The sequence below is a fragment of the Phodopus roborovskii genome, unplaced genomic scaffold (genome assembly GCF_943737965.1).
Source record: "Phodopus roborovskii unplaced genomic scaffold, PHOROB, whole genome shotgun sequence".
NCBI lineage: Eukaryota > Metazoa > Chordata > Mammalia > Rodentia > Cricetidae > Phodopus > Phodopus roborovskii.
Window position 1 is genome coordinate 2,828,790 of NW_026125052.1, and position 18,954 is coordinate 2,847,743.

General features: G+C 37.1%; 1 protein-coding gene across 1 annotated transcript in view; it reads right to left on the reverse strand.

Moving 5' to 3' along the window:
- Positions 1-18,954, reverse strand: part of Brip1 (BRCA1 interacting helicase 1) — a 109,488-nt gene that overhangs the window by 74,342 nt on the left and 16,192 nt on the right. The window contains 1 exon segment of the mRNA XM_051179734.1: positions 1,462-1,752. Within this exon segment, the coding sequence (XP_051035691.1) occupies positions 1,462-1,752 (291 nt within the window).

An 18,954-nucleotide genomic window follows, 5' to 3' on the forward strand; every position in this document is an offset into this window, starting at 1 on the left:
AATCTTTGCTTACTCATAGCACTAATATTCAAAAACAAAACAGTTCTTCATTTCAAGCCAATGGAAAGTTCTGAGCGCCGAAGTCTACTAAATTAAATTATATATTTCAAACTTCTGAGAATAAAGATCAAACACAACCAGTACTGTAGGATTCTAGAATGTTATACAAAATAAGACTATTTTCCTTAATTTTTCTTGTTGCTTTCACCAACACATTTTGACATATACTTCCTACAAATGTATAATAATTTTGCCAAGAACAAGTGAAAAAAATATTTTAAGATTATGTGATGACAATAGCAGCCAACACTTGAGTTTAGCAGAGCAGTTAGTAACTCATGGAAAAAGGTTTACTTAAACATGGTATCTGTAGTTTTACCACAAAAATCTTTTCTTGAGTACCCTTAAAACAAATTACTCAAGCTTGTCCACTGAACCCCTTACTTACACTGTAAAGACTCTCCTATTACATAAAGCTAAACAGCTATTAAAATATGTCTTGAGTAGGCATGAGAAAAAAAAAGACAAAGTAAGCTCTCCCCTGGTTAAAATAAAATAAAAAAAAAAAAACTAAGCAAGAAAAACCAATAAAACATAATTTATTCATAATATATGGTAAGAGGCGATCCATCAATGAAACAAAATTCTTGGGACTGTCATTTATAGTCTTTTATGTAGAATCAACTCTGATAAAATAATAGACAAAAAATTCCAAAATATACTATCATTGCTCACTTTATATACTGACTCACTGACTATTTCAGTGTACAATCTCATAATTACAACTTCAATTTTCAAGCAAATTAGCTACACCAAATACAGACTCCCAAAATAATATTGCCCATTATTAAAATGGCATTTACAAAAGCATCTCTTTGATCATTTTACCCATCCTAAAAATTCATACCACTCCAATTACTCTAGAAAAATTTAAAGCCATGTGTAACATAGTTTTAAACTTAATAATCTTACATGATTTTTTTTTAAAAAAATCTGTACTAATTAGAACTATAAATTAGAACAATCATGTATTTCAATGTTAAAAAATTCAAAATTGGCTCAGTTTGAACTATTTTATTTTGAAGATCTTTAAATATATAAAATATGTTGATTAGATGTAATTAGATAATATTCTTAAAACATTTTTATCCCTTCATCTGGCTTCACTCATGTTCAACTACTGGTTAGAGGGATTTCAAAGAAAAAGATTACATCTGAATACAACAGAAATTAATGTCATGGAATTAAATATCTGTAAGTTTTAAAACGAAAATCTATCAAGTTTAAATGTGAATTAAGATTTTCTTATGGTAAAATATTTTTCAAGAAATAATCAAAGCTAGTAATTAATTTGATTTTCATATTAGTTAATGACCACTAGAAAAAATATACAGAACATGTATCAGGAAATTTGAATCGTTCCAGCTTTAGTTTTCTTTACATCAAAGTCATTCTACTCACCTGTTTCACATCCAGCAATTCCATGCACTTTTCATTCCTGTTGAAGTTGCCCATTACTTCAGGATGAACACAGGTGTGATCCCTGCTGGAAAGAATAGTCATTGGGACCCCTGAGTAAGCTGTCTTTTGGAGCTCTCTAGTAATCTGAGCAATCTGCTTGTGCGTGCGTGTCCCAAAATAAATTTTGGGTCTCTTGAATTGTCCCCCATGATCCTTCTTAACAGTATTTGCAGACTCTTCACTGTTTCCTTGTTTAGTAGAACAGCAGCATCTAGAACAGAGGCCATCGAGCTGAAACGAGGAAAGAAAACAGAAACTGTCTGGGCCACCACAACAAACACTGTGCCACCTCTCAGAACCAAAGCTCTTGGATACCTAAGTATCCAAGCAGCTTTCAGACAGTACAGTCTCTAAAGGCATCACCGAAGAAACTACACACGATACACAAATTAGTTCACTATCTTCTCCAAGTTATAAACAATGCTTCCATATTTACATTCTTTCTGACATTTAATTCTAGATGTTTAAAGTACATCTTAACACTTCTCTTTTATAAAAATTACAGTTTTTAAATGACATGACAGATTGGAAGGCCATTTCACTTTCTCTTGGGTCACTGTGACATTACAGAACTGATAGTTTTTCTCTCAGCATGGTTCAAATATTCTGTTTGTAAAAAGTACTTGAAATGTGGTTAACAATAGACATAACAAGTTGAATCTTAAGCACCACTACAAAATAAGTCAAGAAAATTCTTCTCCAGAAAAGGCATGAAAATGAATGCAAAAATATCAACAGTTAACAGTGAGTGAAAACAGGTTGCTTACATGGAACGAGTATGTCTGAAATCCAACTACATGTGCGAGATGAAAACCCACCAGAAAAACTGTTAACAAAATAACTCACCCTGGACAAGCTCACTAGTAATTCAGTATTGTAAATGAAATCATGCAAATGTCTCTTTAAATACATCAATGAAGCCTCAAGAGTAGTCTAAAATTTACCTGATTTTAATTCCTGTTTCCAAATTCTGCCTACCTCCCATTTTTTGCAAGTTGAATGCTATGAGAACTCAGATTCTTAACAAATACCCACTTCAAAGCTTCAATTCCTCCCTTAAATGAGACAGAATGAAGCTTCATTTAAGAGAAATGCTGGGAAACAATCGCTGATAGGGAAAAAAGCAAGCAGTACACTCATTTAAAAGAATTCACACTGGAAATATTCAGTTTTGTAGAACACATACTCTACTCACTGCATTAAAAATTGTAATCAGTAAGATTAGCCTTCATAAACAAATGATAAGTCATAGTATGTTACACCACAATACTGGAGATCAAGCTGTCTTTTAGCCTCTGCTCAGTGGAAAAGCAAGTTCAAATTACTCCTAGTCTCGCTCAACCTTGTCTACCATTAAATATTACAATACATGATAGAATGGATGTAAATGTGACCCTTCTGGAGCTGTCACTCACTGGGATAAAAGGTTCACTGATGTGCCAAATAAACATTCAGTCAAAGCAGATAAAGTTACAGTCATGCTGGAATTGTTACATTCCCCTCTCAGGTTGCCAGTAACAGCAGATTTCATTACAGAGTGCTGCCACATTAAATAGCCAGTTCCAAATATCCTGCCTTCTATATTGAATAATTACTTATTCACTGAAAGGGTAAAAGAAGAGTTATGAATGGAGCCCTTGTCAACAGTGAAGCAGGAAACAGCTGACTTGTGGTTTACGTTACATATGTTGCAATATCTAACAACTTATACTCAGAGAAAATGGAATGCAAATTATATCATGATATTTGCACTCAATTGTTTTTTGGTTTCTGTAGTGATCACATTAATTAATTAACATATTGAGAAATGAAGGTAACTATAGGTACAGATTAGTTTTCCATATTCAGACTTTTTACTCAATTACACTATTTCTCTTCTATAATGCTGCTGAATTTACTAGACTATTAGACTGCTAGGACCCATTAAATCATTTTGTCCTAGATGGATACATTATGTAGAACTCTAAAATAATTCATTAAAATGGCTCTCAAGGCTTAGGAAACTCCATTTTGAAGGAATACTTTTCAACATTAATTTCATTTAATATTTACTACTGATTTCTTTTAAGTCCACCTTTTTTTCCTGACTGCCTTTCAAAAAAAAAATACAGAAGTATATAAAATAAATCAATTTCCACAAATACCTTAGTATTTAACTTACAGACCTTCACATACACACAAACACATCTTTCATATAATTATTTTCAAACAAAAAGGAAACACTTCCCTACAGTTTTACAACTATTTTGATTTCAAAATTTTACATTTTAAGATGAGAGAATTTGGCATCAATAAACAAGTTCTCAAAATGTTATATAGTAGCTATACTAACAAAAGTTCATAACTAAAAAATTTTTAACTATGTAGATTTAGATACTGCCAATTTTATACCATTAATTCAGAAAAGTATAAGCCATAGATACTTTCATGTAAAATATGTTTTGCTTGTTGACTTTTAAAGTGAACTGAAATAATTATGCATCTATGAACTCAAGATAAATGCCTTAAGAAGACAGTAGTTAAGCAAGGAAAAAAATAAGACTGAAACAAGGAAAAAAATAAGACTGAAATTAAGACAGTCATGTCTTGTTCCTATGTACTACTAAAGAATAATTATTTCAAGTGATCTTCTACTACTTAAAAGATCTGAGAAAATCATATTTGAAAATAGGAAAGTGATATGACAGCAGAACAAAAGCTTTAAATAAGCATTTATCCAATTACAAAAAGGAGTTGCTGCTATCAAAATTATTACCTTTCAATGCTGAAAGAAAACACAAGATATGATCTGGATAATAGCAATGACAGGGGATTAGAATACCCCTTGACCCATGAAGAAGCTGCTACTTCATGGCCTTTCTCTAAAATCTTTGGACTCAGAAGGATTGAAGCAATCAGATTAATAAAATTGGGCAGCTCTGAAGTTCTCGTTAGCTATTTCTCCTACTAACATAGTTAGGTTTATTTTTACATGGAATGGTTGCTTTTTTGCCTATGCTCTTTAAGTTTACAGAATTTTTATCAGGACACTACAAAATAAAATTCAAAACCATTAGCTCTCATCTAATATATTAAAGGCCAATAGGTAAAACACGTGTTTCACAAAAATTGTCAACTCTATGACCTATACATATCAATAAGTTATGACCAAGCTCTGTAAAAATGGCTTCCTCTTGCCTTCTAGAAACTACCTTTACTTCAACAGAAGGCAAGAAAATCCAAGATCCATAGCAGCAAAAGCAGAGTATCATTAAAGAATAATACAGGGGACATGTGTAGATGGGACAGTAGTCACCTGCTCAAAAAAGTCTCCTCAATTCTATAATGTCCAACACTGTTCTTAGAAAGCAAGCAACCAAGAGTATTTAGAAAAATTTCCATGTGTTTTTATTAATAACTTCTAGTTCCTCTCTTGTCCTGTTGTATAAGGATACACCTAAATTCTTTGAAAGAGTAGAGGAGTAGAAGTTTTGATTTTGAGAGGAAGGCCAGCTGCCAGTCTTTCCATATTCCTTGCACAAAGCTGTGATGAGCAACCCCAAGTGTATCTAACATACTAAAGCCTCAACTGCTGAAGCATCATCGCTGTCTCTAAATTTTCCCTGCAAGCAGTATGCCTACTTACCTGAAAAATAAAATGAGCAAGGCCAAGAAATATTTTAGAAAAGGAAAAACTAGGAAATACAAATTAATTTCACTGTCAACAGGGTGGTAAAAAAAAAAACAGCATTGTTTGATGTTACATATACTGAAATATCTAACAGCAGGATCACAGAGAAAATGGCAAGCAAATTAGAGAATGATATTTTGTCTGAATTCATCAAGTTGCTCTGCTACTGTGTGATTCACACACAGGAAAAGGAGACTATGGACTGAACCCCCAAGGCAGACCAAAAAGAACATATTTATTATGAACAAAATAAATATTTAAGCCAGGTGTGGTGGCACACATCTGTAATCCAGCACTTGGGGAGTGGAGGCAGGAAGATAAGGACAGGTTCAAGTGTATGCTCATCTACATAGCAAGTTTAAAGACAGCCTGGATTGAGACTCAGTCTAAAAAATGCATGTGTGTGCTTGTGTTCTCTCTCTCTCTTTTCCCTTCCCACCTCTCTCTCACACACACATACAGAGGAAAGAAAAAGCAAATTATGTGGAGGGAAGACTAAATAATATTTTAAAAAATCCAACAATTCATATTTTCCCTAACTTTGAACATGTATAGCCATTTTTTCTAACACACTAAAAATTCCTTAAGTACAGCAACTCACACTTCTTTGCATAACTCATTCACTGGGTGCATAAGTAGCTTAAACTGTTTCCATTAGAGGACTATGACTCAGTGTCCCCAAACAAACTACTGTAGCCTAATATCACACTTTTAAAGCCTGATACTTAAGTTCTAATTCAAAGTGATTTAAATATGATAGTTACTTCAATAATCAAATGATTAGCTTTTAAAAGCAAAAGCACAGGATAATTTACTACTTTTTGAAGTTAAAGAATTATTTATGGTAATATTTGAGCCACTCTAGCTGTGAGCAACAAATACATATCCTAAGAGATTCAATATTAATAATTTCCACTTATTAAAGCTGTCCCTGAAAGGGTATTCCATTTCATTCATCCATTCAGTCAAAAAACATTAGAATCCTTGGTTCTTCCAAGCCAAGTAGAAGACAATGACAAGGGCCACCCAACTTCATTTACAAAGAGGGCTTCTCTCTTTAATTGTTCTACAAGTAGCAGTCTGGAGAGTTTATCAATACCAGTTTCATGAGTTAAGGAATTGTTTCTACTTAGTTCGTGTGCATTATGTTTGTTATGCAATTATAAAATATTCCTAGAATAAACTATATACTTAAATTAAAAATAACTTAAACTTGTTATTTGAATTAAATATTTTCTATCAATATCCATGTTCATTATAACAAAGGATGGATAGGAGGATCTTTCCATTAAGAAACTATTTACAGCAGGAGTCAGCAAACATTTTTCCTGCCAAACACTGTTCATCAAGGGTCAGAGAATAAATATTTCAAGCTTTGCAGGCTATAAGATCTTATATAAGAAAAACAAATCACTGGGTACCTTTAATCCCAGCACTCAGGAGGCAGAGTCAGGTGGATCTCTGTTTTAAGCCAGCCTGATCTACAAAGTGAGTTCCATCCAGAACATCCAGGGATACAGAGAAACCCTGTCTCAAAAAAACAGAAACAAAAGAGAGGAGGAAGGAAGAAAGGGAGGGAGGGACGGAGGGATGAAGGATGGAAGGAAGGAAGGAAAGAGTTAATGTGATTCAAATGTGAGAAAAGACTTTTTATTTGAGAAGGGTCTCACTCTGTAGCCCAGGCTAACAATGAACTCTCTTTATGTAACCCAAAATGGTCCCAAAGTTGATCCTTTTGCCTCAGCCTCCAGAATGCCGGCATTATAGGAACATGCCTCTACATCTACAGCCTGCCCCTGAAAGGGATTTATTTGTTTGTTTATTATTATTATTATTTTATGTGTATAAATGATTTGCCTGAGTGTATGTACATGCATCATATGTGTGCTGGGTGCCCAAGGAGGTCAGAAGAGGTCATCTGATCCCCTGGAACCAGGGTGCTGGGAATTAACCTGAATCTTCTGCAAGAACAAATGCACTTAATTGCTGAGCCATCTCTCCAGCCTCGAAGACAATAAACAAAAAGCAAAAATAAATTGAAAATGTAATGTCATTAACATGTAAAACTACTATTTAAAAAGATACCTTCCTTAGGCCCCTGGATGCCTAAACCTCTATAATCCTATTTACCTCCGTAGCTGAGGCAGGAGGACTGTAAACCAATTCAAAACCATCTTAGTGATTTAGCAAGATCTTACCTCAGAGTAAAACTTAAAAAGGTCTGGGTGCTGTAGTTCAACAGTAGACTATTTGCCTAGGTTCAATAGTCAATACACACATACATATATGCAGCAACAAGAAGATGCCTCCCAAGGTAAACAAGGTAAAAGGAAGGCAGAGAAACTAATCAGTTAAAGGTATCTAAAACACAAGATTTTGATAAACACACTTTAAAAAGGCAAACATAATGGAACAGCTAGGAACAAGGAAATCAAACTACACAAAAGTGAAAAGATCAATGCATACTATGCATACTTGAAAATATTAACAACCTAATGCTTAGCCCGTTTTAGTAATTAGGAAAATGCTAGCTAAGACCACAATTTCCCTTCTACCCCCATCAGACTGTTGGAAAGAATACGGACCAGCTGTCATACAGGATAGACCCATGCACAAACTAACAGATCTACTTTGGAAAACACATTGGTGACCTAGTGAAATCAAATATACTTAAGTTCTTTGGGGCTTGAGAGATGGCTTAGTGGTTGACCTGAATTCTGTTCCCAGCACAGTTGGCTCACTGTGGCCTATAACTCCTGCTCCAGAGATCCAATACATTTTCTAGTCTCTGCATGCAACTGCACTCATGTACACTGTACCCACACACAGACACACATGCCTTCAAAATAAATCTTGAATAAAATACTTTTAGAGCCAGCATGGGTCTAAGTATACATGTTAGAGGAATTCTTAAACATTAAGACAGTTACACAAGGGATCTGATTTGCCCTGTTTTTTGTTTGTTTGTTTGTTTGTTTTTCTGAGACAGGGTATTTACTCTGTAGAAGAGGCCTGGAACTTACTATTGCCATAAGCTGCCCTCAAATTCACAGTAATCTTCCTGTCTCAGCCACCCTGATGCTGTGTGTACAGGTATGAGACACCACACTCAACTTCATTGTTTTAGCAGTGAGGAAACTATGTTAAGTCTTTCAACAGAATGGACAGTTAATAAAGGTTTTCCTAATCAATGAAAAACATATACATATATAAAAACAAACTAGAACTTTATGTATGAATATATGCACAATATAACAGTGCTGAACAAGTTTAGTATCGTCTAAATGTCTCTCCATAAAATTCCAAATAAATTGAAGGCAGAGATAAAAATACAAAGCTTTAAATAGAGAACCGGGAAAGACTACTATAGCAAATGTTCACAGTGGTAAACAATATATGGGGGATAGACTGGGGAAGGAGCTTAGTGGGTAGGGTACTTGCCTAGCACAGACAAACCTCTAGGTTCAACCCCCAGCACATCCTCCTACAACTGGGGGATCAGAAAATCAAGGTTATCCCACTGAGGGAATTTTGTTTTCATTTTGTGTGTTGTGGGTGGGGTTTGTTTGTTTTTTCTGAGACAGGGTCTCACTGTGTGGCCCTAACTGGCCTGGAAGTCACTATGTACAGATCAGGTTGGCCTCACACTAGAACTTGCCTGCCTCTGCCCCACAAGGAGTAGGATTAAAGGCAGGCACCACCCATGCTGTGCCTAGGAAATCCGTTTATTTTTAATTGTTAGTGGCTTGTTTATTCTTATTTTATGTGCATTAGTGTCTTTCTTGCATGTATGTCTGTGTGACAGTGTCAGATCCCCTGGAACTGGCAGTTTTGAGCTGCTATGTGCTAGGAATTGAACCCAGATCCTCCAGAAGAGCAGCCATATTAACTGCTGAGCCATCTCTCTAGCCCCAAAAATCAGTTTCAAAGTAGTGATTCCATAACTGTTATCGCTCAGAAAGAACTATGACTAATTTGGGTGAAGGCTTTATTCTAACATCTGTGTGATTTTATAATGGAAATGAAATATTAATAGCACTTCCTTGACAACCAGCTTGGCCATTCACATTTATTTTCCACAGGGATGACCAAGGAGGTAGTCAAAAGAAGATAATTTCATATAGGCTCAACCACTGCTTTTAAACTCATCTCAGTTTTAATATCCATTAATTAATATAGCATTAGGCTAAAAAATATTTATAATTCTATTTTCCTGATCAAAAAAAAAAAAAAAAAAAAAAAAAAGCAATCAAAAGGAATTTGTCACTGGAAAATCCACAATAAATAGTGGTTAAATTCAAAACCTTAAATCCTACCACCTAACTAAGTAAAAATACAAAAATCTTTTCAAGAATTATTTGTGTGTGGATACCCGAGGAAGGCCAAAAAAGGTTGTCCTTGGAACTAGAGGTACAGGTTGTTGTGACCCGCCTGATACTGGCCTTAGGAACTGAGTAGTTCTCAAAGGCCAGGAAGCCCTCTTAAGCATTGATCCATCTCTACAGTCCCTTGTCCCTTTTTATTAGCATTTTTATTAAATGTATTCTTTGACAATTTCACTCATGTACATAATACATCTGGTTACTACACACACACACACACACACACACACACACACCCTGCTTTTTCCCATGTCCTTTTTACCCTGATAGTTCCCCTCCTACCTGCAAGTCTCTTTCTCACACTCAGGGCTGTGTTTTGTGATCTAGTTAGTTTAACCAGGGCCATCCGTGTGACTATGGGTTTACTTTAAAAAAACAAACAAACAAACAAACAAACATGCATATACAGGGCCAGTAGTAAAAGGACAATTAACACAATTATAATTCAAGCTGTGAGGCATAAAAAGAGGGCTTACTGTTAACTTGCTCAACCATTTGCTGCTTTCTAAGTCGTCTAAACAGATTTTGAATGCCTGTTGTACAAAATCTCACAGAAGCACACACACTTCAGTAAGACAGTGTGATGTAAGCACACCTTTTCAACCATTCTTTACCAAAAAGAAAAAAAATTAAATAGTAGTATTCTACTGCCAGTTTCATGATTAAACTGCACAAAGCAGCTGTTTATCCACTCACAGCAACCAGCAGGTGAACCTGATTCAATATTTATCACAGGCTTTCACAGATCACTGCTAACCAAGCAAACGTTTTAATTAAGTTGGAACTTGCTTCAAAGAGCTCATTCAAGATGTCAATCAGCAGGTATGGGATCAGATACAGTGTCAGGTGAGAGTGTGTAATACAAATCCACAACTTTCTTCATCCCATCTCTGTAAATTAGCCTGCTCTAAAGTTCAGACTCTGATTGTAACAGACTGCCAGTCTCCTGGAATGTGTAACTGAAGTCATTCAAATTCTATTGTGAAGGTTGTAAGCAATATGTTAAACTGCAGTGGGCTAGCACATTAAGACAGATCCTTTTCACGGTTGCTTTTTGATACCGTAAGTGTTTGTTACCCTACTCTCCACTTACTGTTTACTTTCTTGCCTGGTGTAAATGGAAATTCCTCAACACAGTAGCCCTGGTTTCTGAAAAGTCTTGTTTCAGTAGAATTAATCAAAAAGATCCAAAGTAGGATTATTTTTATCTAAGTTTACATATGAAAAATTCATGCAATAAGAAGTATCAGTTTAACAAACATACCGAAAAGACCAACCTGTTATAACATAAAACTTCTCCCAACAGAACTATATTCAGATATAGTTATAGCAATAAGTACTGAAATAGTGATGATCTCCAATGACCAACTTCATGGAAAACACCTGAGGTGTTAAAAACAACAACAACAACAACAACAAAAACAAAAAAGAGCTGGCATGAGCCTACAATCCCAGCATTCAGGAGACTAAGGCAGAAAGATTCTAAATTCAAAGCCATCTTGGAATACACAACCAGACTTGAACTCAAAAAGCCATGCATGGTTGTTCACACCTATAATCCCAGCACTGGGGAATTAAAAGCAAGATGATCAGGAATTCAAGGCCAGGCTGAATGCGTTAGATCTTATCTAAAAAGAAAATGAAAAATGAAATTTTTCTTTATAGAGGACTGCTATGTATTTTAACTGGAGTTAGTTTCTAAACTCACCATTTGTCAACTCTCACAACTGAATACGGGACTCAAGCAAGCTGCCTAAGTGGATGCTAAAATACTGGACGAGCTGAACATGGTGGCCCATGCCTGTAATCCCAGCACTCAGGAGGTAGAGGCAGGAGGATCTCTGTGAGTCAGAGACCAGCCTAGACTAAATAGACCCCATCTCAAAACAAACGATAACAACAAAAAAGCTGTTGGGAACAAAATAATCATACGGTATCAAAGATTACTCCAGGGGCTGGAGAAACTGATCAGCTGCTAATTGCACTTACTGCTCTTGCAGAAGACACAAGTTTAGTTCCCAGAAGCACACTGGGTGGCTTACAACCATTTATAATTCACTTCCAGGATATCTGACACCCTCTTCTGGCCTCCTTAGACACCAGCATGCACCTGGTGCACACACATACTTGGAATCACATATAAATGCACATGAAATAAATAGTCATATGTGGAGGCGAATGGCTTTAATCCCAGTACCTGGGAAGCAGAGGTAAACTGAAGACACTGAGTTTGAGACCAGTCTGGTCTATATAGTAAGTTCTATGGCAGTCAGGAATACATAATGAGAGCTTGTTTTGAAATGAATAAACATTTTTTAAAAGTCACCCAAGGATTAACCAGCAATTACAAAAAGCTTTATTCAAGTGGTTAATTCAGCATCAAATAAGCCAGGTGTTCATGTTCATGCTCTAAACAGCTGGGCAAGCTAAGACAGGAAGATTAAATTTGAAGCCAGCCTGGGTTCAGTACGTTCCAGTCAAGTAATACAGACTGCACAGTGAGACCCTACCTCAAAACAATACAAAAACAACGGTGAGATAAACTGCTTTCATATACATCTTGATATAAGAAATGTAATTCTGAGTTCTCTTTGATTCTAAAGCCCAATAATCAAGGCTAGGGTGTAGATCAGCGTTTGTTAACGCAGGTGAGACATGTTCAATGCCTACCAAAGCACAGGAAAATTGACACAAGGCCTGAGAAAGAATGTAGGAATGGAGACATCCATGTATTTAGTTGGTGAAAACTGACCCAACTGTACATTTATGACATGTATACCTACCTGTACATTTCAAAAATACTTAAAAATACCACCCCTCAAGACCAGAAGTGATTGTTATTTTCTACTTTATGATATTTCAGTATTATAATTTTTCTGTGTATGAGTGTTTTACCTGCATGTAAGTATGTACACCATATGCAAGCAGGAGACGGCAGAGAACAGAGGAGGACATCAGATCTCCTGGAGAGTTATGGGCCTCCACGTGGATGCTAAGAATGGAACCCAGGTCCTCAATGAGAATAGCAAGTACTCTTCACTGCTAAGTCATCTCTTACCCCCATTTTGGTATTTTTCAAGCTTCTTCATTCAATCTTTTTAAATTAAATAAGACGACAATACTATGCTATAAAGTCATCTTGCACACATTGACCAAAACACTATTAACAGAATTTATACAAAGTAATTGGGGAGCTAGCTCAGTTGGCAGAGTACTTGACTTTTGAGCATGAGGACCTGAGTCTGATGCCTAGGACCCACATACATAGAATCCCAGTCCTGAACTGAGGCAAACAGGATCCCTAGGGCTCACTAGGCAGCCAGCCTGACCTAATTTGAGCACTCCAAGACAATGAAGACACTCGGCCTCGAAAATGAAGGTGGATGATGTAAGACAAATGACACATGCTTGCACACACATCTGCAGGTGCACACATGTGCATGTACTCAACACACAAAACTGTTTTGCTTCTATCACAGTTGTTGAAAATGAGCTGTCGTCACCTACACACAAACCTCTAACACAGCGCCTTCCCCAACAGAATCTTCTCTAATGATGGGTGGTTCAATATCTGACTATTCAATATACTTGCCATTAGCCAGATGAGAACATTCAGCAGTTGAAAAGTAATTAGTGTACCTAAGTGAATTTTAATTAACGTAAATAGCTACAGTTGTTATCCAAGCCAGCTTTCCTACACCAAGCACAAACCATTGGAATAAAATGTGAAAGCAATCCAGAAAGATATCCTTGATGATCTGTGTCTTTTTGTTGTAATGACACTGGGAAGAAATTCACTCCTTTAAACAGCATGGACACACACTACTGCCTGTCACAAGTGAGTCAGGACATCCCAACAGTGTTGTCCTTGATACTTTTGGTCCCTGTAAGGCTATTCATCAGCTACAAAATGGCACACTTTGGGTCACAGCATCAAAACGGGGATGTTTCATTAGCATTTATAGACTTGTTCTGGTGTCAAATTTTAATCAGCAAAAACTGCTCAGCAGATGAGTTTACCACAAAACGTGGAAATTTTAACACCTTGTTTTTCCTACAGTCAGCCTCCTGAATACTGTCTCCTTCAATACTGGAGTTTGTCAGGACATCTTTCCTCTTTCACTATCAGCTAAGCAAACCACAGAGCAGTGAGTGTCCACTCTAACAGAGACAGAAGACTTTAACCCATTATCAGGATGTGCACACTAGCTCTATGGCGTGCTTTTCTGTATTTAACTTCTGTTGTGCACTTCTGGCACAGAATTTCAACAGTTTCTGTTTCTTCACGGGTAATTCTAATGCCATTCTCCACTGTCTACTCTGCAACAGCTTCAGCCCTTGTGCTATAAACATAAATGCTTCCTCTTTTTCTAATCACGGTGACTCACAGTTATATTTGCAGAAATTTCTAGGCATTTCCAACAACAAATATTTCTACTACATAAGTGAAGAAAACAATGAGTAGTGCAAATATAGTGCAAATAGGCTCCTGGCCTCATTCAGGCTCTCAGGAGGAATCTGCGTTCGTGCACAACCTGCCTACTTGCCTGTTAATTATTCCTTGTGGGCCTGTATCATAGCTGAAGAGATATAGGAGATGTGTCATGTTCCCTCCCCATGTTTTCCCCTGCCAACTTGGAAATACTGACTACACCTGTGGTTTCATTTTGTGTTCTTGTTGGTTCCTGGTCTTTAACTCACATTTATCTGTCTTCTAGTTCACTGAAGCAGTAAGTCAGACAGGATTGCCTCCATAATGTCTGTCAAAGTGATTGGCCACAAGGAGGGCACACTCATATAAGGTGACTAATACCTCATTCTCCAGCGAAGATCAGCCTTTGCTGATCAAGAGAAAGTCCTTCTTTATCCTGGATCTTGCTTGACCTTTGGTCTTTCCCTAAGGGTTTTGCAATTGCATCTTGGGACTAGAGAGATGACTCAACCACTAATGTTGCTTCTAGAGGATACAAGTTTGATTCCTAGCACCCATGTTGGTGAGGGGATTTCATACCCTCTTCTGGTCTCCACAGAAACATGGCATACATTCACACAAACCTACAGATAAAATAAAAACTAAACCTTTAAAAAAAAATTTACCTGACCACACTTGGTAGCACACAGGCAGTCAGGCAGATCTCTATGAAGCTAGTAACTTCTGGCTTCAATTACTAAGACTGATATAGACTGGAAGAGTTGGGAAATTGACAATATTTTCTCTAAAGAGCAAAGAATGAATATTTCAGGTTTTATAGGCTATAGAGGCTACTCAACTCCTTTTATTCTATTTTGCTTTGATTGAGACGGAGTGTCACTATGTGCTAGAATCCCCAAGTACTAATATTAGGTGTAGCACCATGTCTGGCCCTCAATTCTACTGCTAAAAAAATAAATAAATAAATAAAACAGATAATGTCTAATGTAAACTGTCCCAACACATACACTCGTGTGCACAAATGCACATGCACACACACACACAATCCAATTAACAAAAAGCACCAGGCTATAATTAGCTCAATAAGCTACTATGTCACAGACATCAGCCCACACAAAAAAGAAAAGTACATGTGTCAAAATAGGCAAGCAAAAAATTGAATTTTAAGTCTTTACTATGACCTACTATATTGAATAATAAAACAAAAGCTATAAACTATAAACTTTATGACAAAAGTATACATATACACTAAAATGCAAAAATGACTACAAATTCCTGGTGTTTTCTCAGTATTACTCTTCTCACAAAGACAAAAAACTCCACCCCTTGTATATGCTCTTGTGACTTCCATTTGGTGATTGTAACATTAGCAAACTCCAGAGACTCGGAAAGCACTTGTACCCTGTGGTTTGCTCTCTAATTTCCCTTGAAACCTGTGGCAACTAAGTGGATAGAGCCTTCTAGATTATGACAGCTACCCACACTATCATCCTAGCCAACCAACAATGAACTCCTTAAACCAGGGCTGATTTCCTGACCTACTGCTGATCACAGAACAGAGGACAGTTAACACTAGTAGAAAATATGTAAAGCTGAGGCCAGTCAAAATGCAAACTCCAAAAGTAAGGTACATGTTTAGTTTGTTACACAGCAATGGACAATTATATATATGCTCATACACAAGTATGCAAGTACACATATGTAAAAGCAAAGCATAGGCAAAACATCAGGGGTTGACAGAAGGGATAGTTGGATAAGATTAATGTTAATAACTTACTTATATGTTTTTATGGTTTCCAAATTTTCTTTAATAAATAAATAGACACTGCTTTGGTATTCAAAGAAAAAAAAAAATACTTGTCTTCCAATCCCAGATACTTTGGGAGCTGCTGGTTACTGTGCAGACATGGACAAGTCCAAGAACCGCACCACACACAACCAATCCACAAAAAGAATTGGCATCAAGAAACCCTGGTCACAAAGATTAGTATCTCTTAAGGAGGTTGACCTCAAGTTCCTAAGGAACATGTGTTTTGCCAAGTAGCACAAGACAGGCCTGACAAAGATGCAGGCAAACGATGAGAAGGTGACAAGTGCACGGGCAGAGGTCATCATTGCCCCTGTGAAGCCCAAAGTGGCTAAGACAAGATGCCAAAGCACCTCAGCACACAAATTCAGCCATCTTGTTTTCATCGCTCCCCCAAAGCTTGGGAAGCAGATTCAAAGTTACATAGCCAAGGGTTATAGGCTAGCCAAGGGTTGTGGGTTCTGCCAATGAAAGCCCAAGGTTCAAACCACAGCTCCACCTCAAGCCCAGGCTGTAGCTCAAGCTAGCTCAGAATCCCAAAGGTGCCCAGGCCCCTGGGAAGGCCCGTAGAAAAGGTTTCTGTCTGCCAATGTGAAGACAGATGGGTTGGTGTGACACACCTACACACTATTTGCAAATGCTCAGTGCTGTTTTTACAAATAAACTTGGGGCTGGAAAGATAGCTCAACAGTTAAGAGCACTGGCTGCTCTTCCAAGGGATCTGGGTTCAATTTCCTGTAACTACATGGCAGCTCATACTGTCTGTAACTACAGTTCCAGATCTGACACCTTCATACCAATGCACATAAAATAGTTGTTTAAAACAAACAAAAAAACACTTGAGGCAAGATCTGTTAAAAAAGGAAGGAAGGAAGGAAGGAAGGAAGGAAGGAAGGAAGGAAGGAAGGAAAATGTCATTAAAAATACGAAATTCTGGACTAGTAAGATGACTGGCTGAGTAAAAGATGTCTAAGACAAGCACAAAGTACACACAAACATAAATAAGTACATGTAACAAAAAATTTAAAATATACAAAATTCAGGGACTAGAGAAATAACTCAGCAATTAAGAAAACATACTGTTCTTGCAGAGGATGCAAGTTTGTTTCCCAGTCCATGTCAGAGGCTCACAACTGCCTGTAACTCCAGCTCCAGGGGAGCCAATACTCTCCTTCTGGTCCAGCACTTCTCCTCCAGCACTCACATACACATCCCCAAACAGACACACAGGTACATGCAAATTTAAAAAAAATAAAAACTTTTTTAAACTATAAAAATTAGTTTACATGGGGCTTGGTGGAATACAACTCTAGTCCCAGCACTTGGGAGGCAGAGGCAGAAGTGGAAACCAGCCTGCTCGACATAGTAAATACAGCCAAGGCCCAAGGCACAGTAAGACTGTCTCAAAAAAAGAAAGTGTCCAGAATGGTGGTGCACGCCTTTAATCCCAGCACTGGGGAGACAGAGACAGGCAGATCTCTGAGAGTTCAAGGCCAGCCTGGTCTACAAAGGGAGTTCTAGGACAGCCAGGCTATACAGAGAAACCCTGTCTCAAAAAACAAATAAGTTCAATTTCAAAAAGGATTTTTTATTATTTCCAGGAAATATTTAAGAGCCTAAAAATATAAACATTCTTGACTTAATAGATTTGAATTAACAGATTTAAAACACCAAGAGACAATTTGGGGATTATTACAAGTATTCATAAAACTGGGAAAACAATAATAAATGAGAAAAAATCATGATTTGAGGAGATACTAATCAGAATTAAGTGGTATTAGAATTATAATACTTTAAACACCAAATATTGGAAGGCTCAGGAGAGAAGTAATGAGAAAATGGAAAGGGCAATATGAAGTCAACAGAAATACATAAAACCAGTAACTGAAGGGAAAGGCAAACTGAGCAAATTTCAAAGAGAGATAAACATTAAAATAAACAAGCACAATGGCTGGAAATCCTTGGCTTAGATGCAAGATAAGCAGAGAACACGAGCAGGGCAGTGTCTCTTGGTGTTCTTCTTTGAAGCTATGTTGGACTCTTTGGCTTTTATTATTCACATATATATGCCAGGGTGTCAGAAACCAATGCAAATATTCATAACAACTTAGAATAGGGTAAGAGCAAAAACATTAAAGTCATCCTGAGAAAACTGGGCTTCTATTTAAAAAACACAGTTACAGCCTGACCTCACACATTAACATAAGTACTAAAAGAGATGGTTGAGTGTAGGTAGCACACGCCTTTAATCCCAACACTCGGGGAGGCAGAGGCAGGAGAATTGCTATAAGCATGGTTTACATATACAGTTCCAGGCCAATAAGAGCTACACTGTGAGACCCTGTCTCAAAAAAAAAAAAAAAAAAAAAAAAAAAGTTTAAATGTAAAAGCAAAGCTATGAAAACCAAGAAGATTCTCAAGAGTCTATGGCATTTATTTGTAGGCCCTCTACTACTAGGGAAACCATCTTATTTTTCTGCTAACTTACAATTAGAACTTTTTAAAAAAAATAGTTATTATTAATCATTTTTTTTTTAAATAGGTTTAACCTAGGATGTTGGTGGCACACGCCTTTAGTCCCAGCACCAGGAAGGCAGAAGCAAGAGGATCTCTGTGAGTTCAAGGCCAGCCTGGTCTACAGAGCAAGTTCCAGGACAGGCTCCAAAGTAACAGAGAAACCCTGTCTCAGAAAAAACAAACAAATACAAACACTGAGTTTAAACCAATCATGGATGTTTTTACTCAGAAGGCTGAAGCAAGAGAATTAAGAGCTGAAGGGCACCTCAGGTTGTACACACCAAGATATTATCTGTGGGGAATAAGACAGCAACAAAACGTTTGGGTTTTTTGTTTGTTTTGTTTTGTTTTGTTTTGTTTTAATGAAAATCAAACAAATCTAGGTCCAGAGGTGGCTCAGCAGGTAAAGGCATTTGTTGTACAAGCCAGGTGACCTGCATTTAATTCCCAGAACCCATGGAAAAGTGGAAGGAGACAACTGACTGCACAAAGTTGTCCTCGAGGGGCTGGAGAGATGGCTCAGTGGTTAAGAGCACAGAGGACCCGGGTTCAATCTATAGTACCCACACGGTAAGTTCAGTCCTGGGGATCCAAGACTCTCTTCTGCGTTCTGCGGGCACCATGC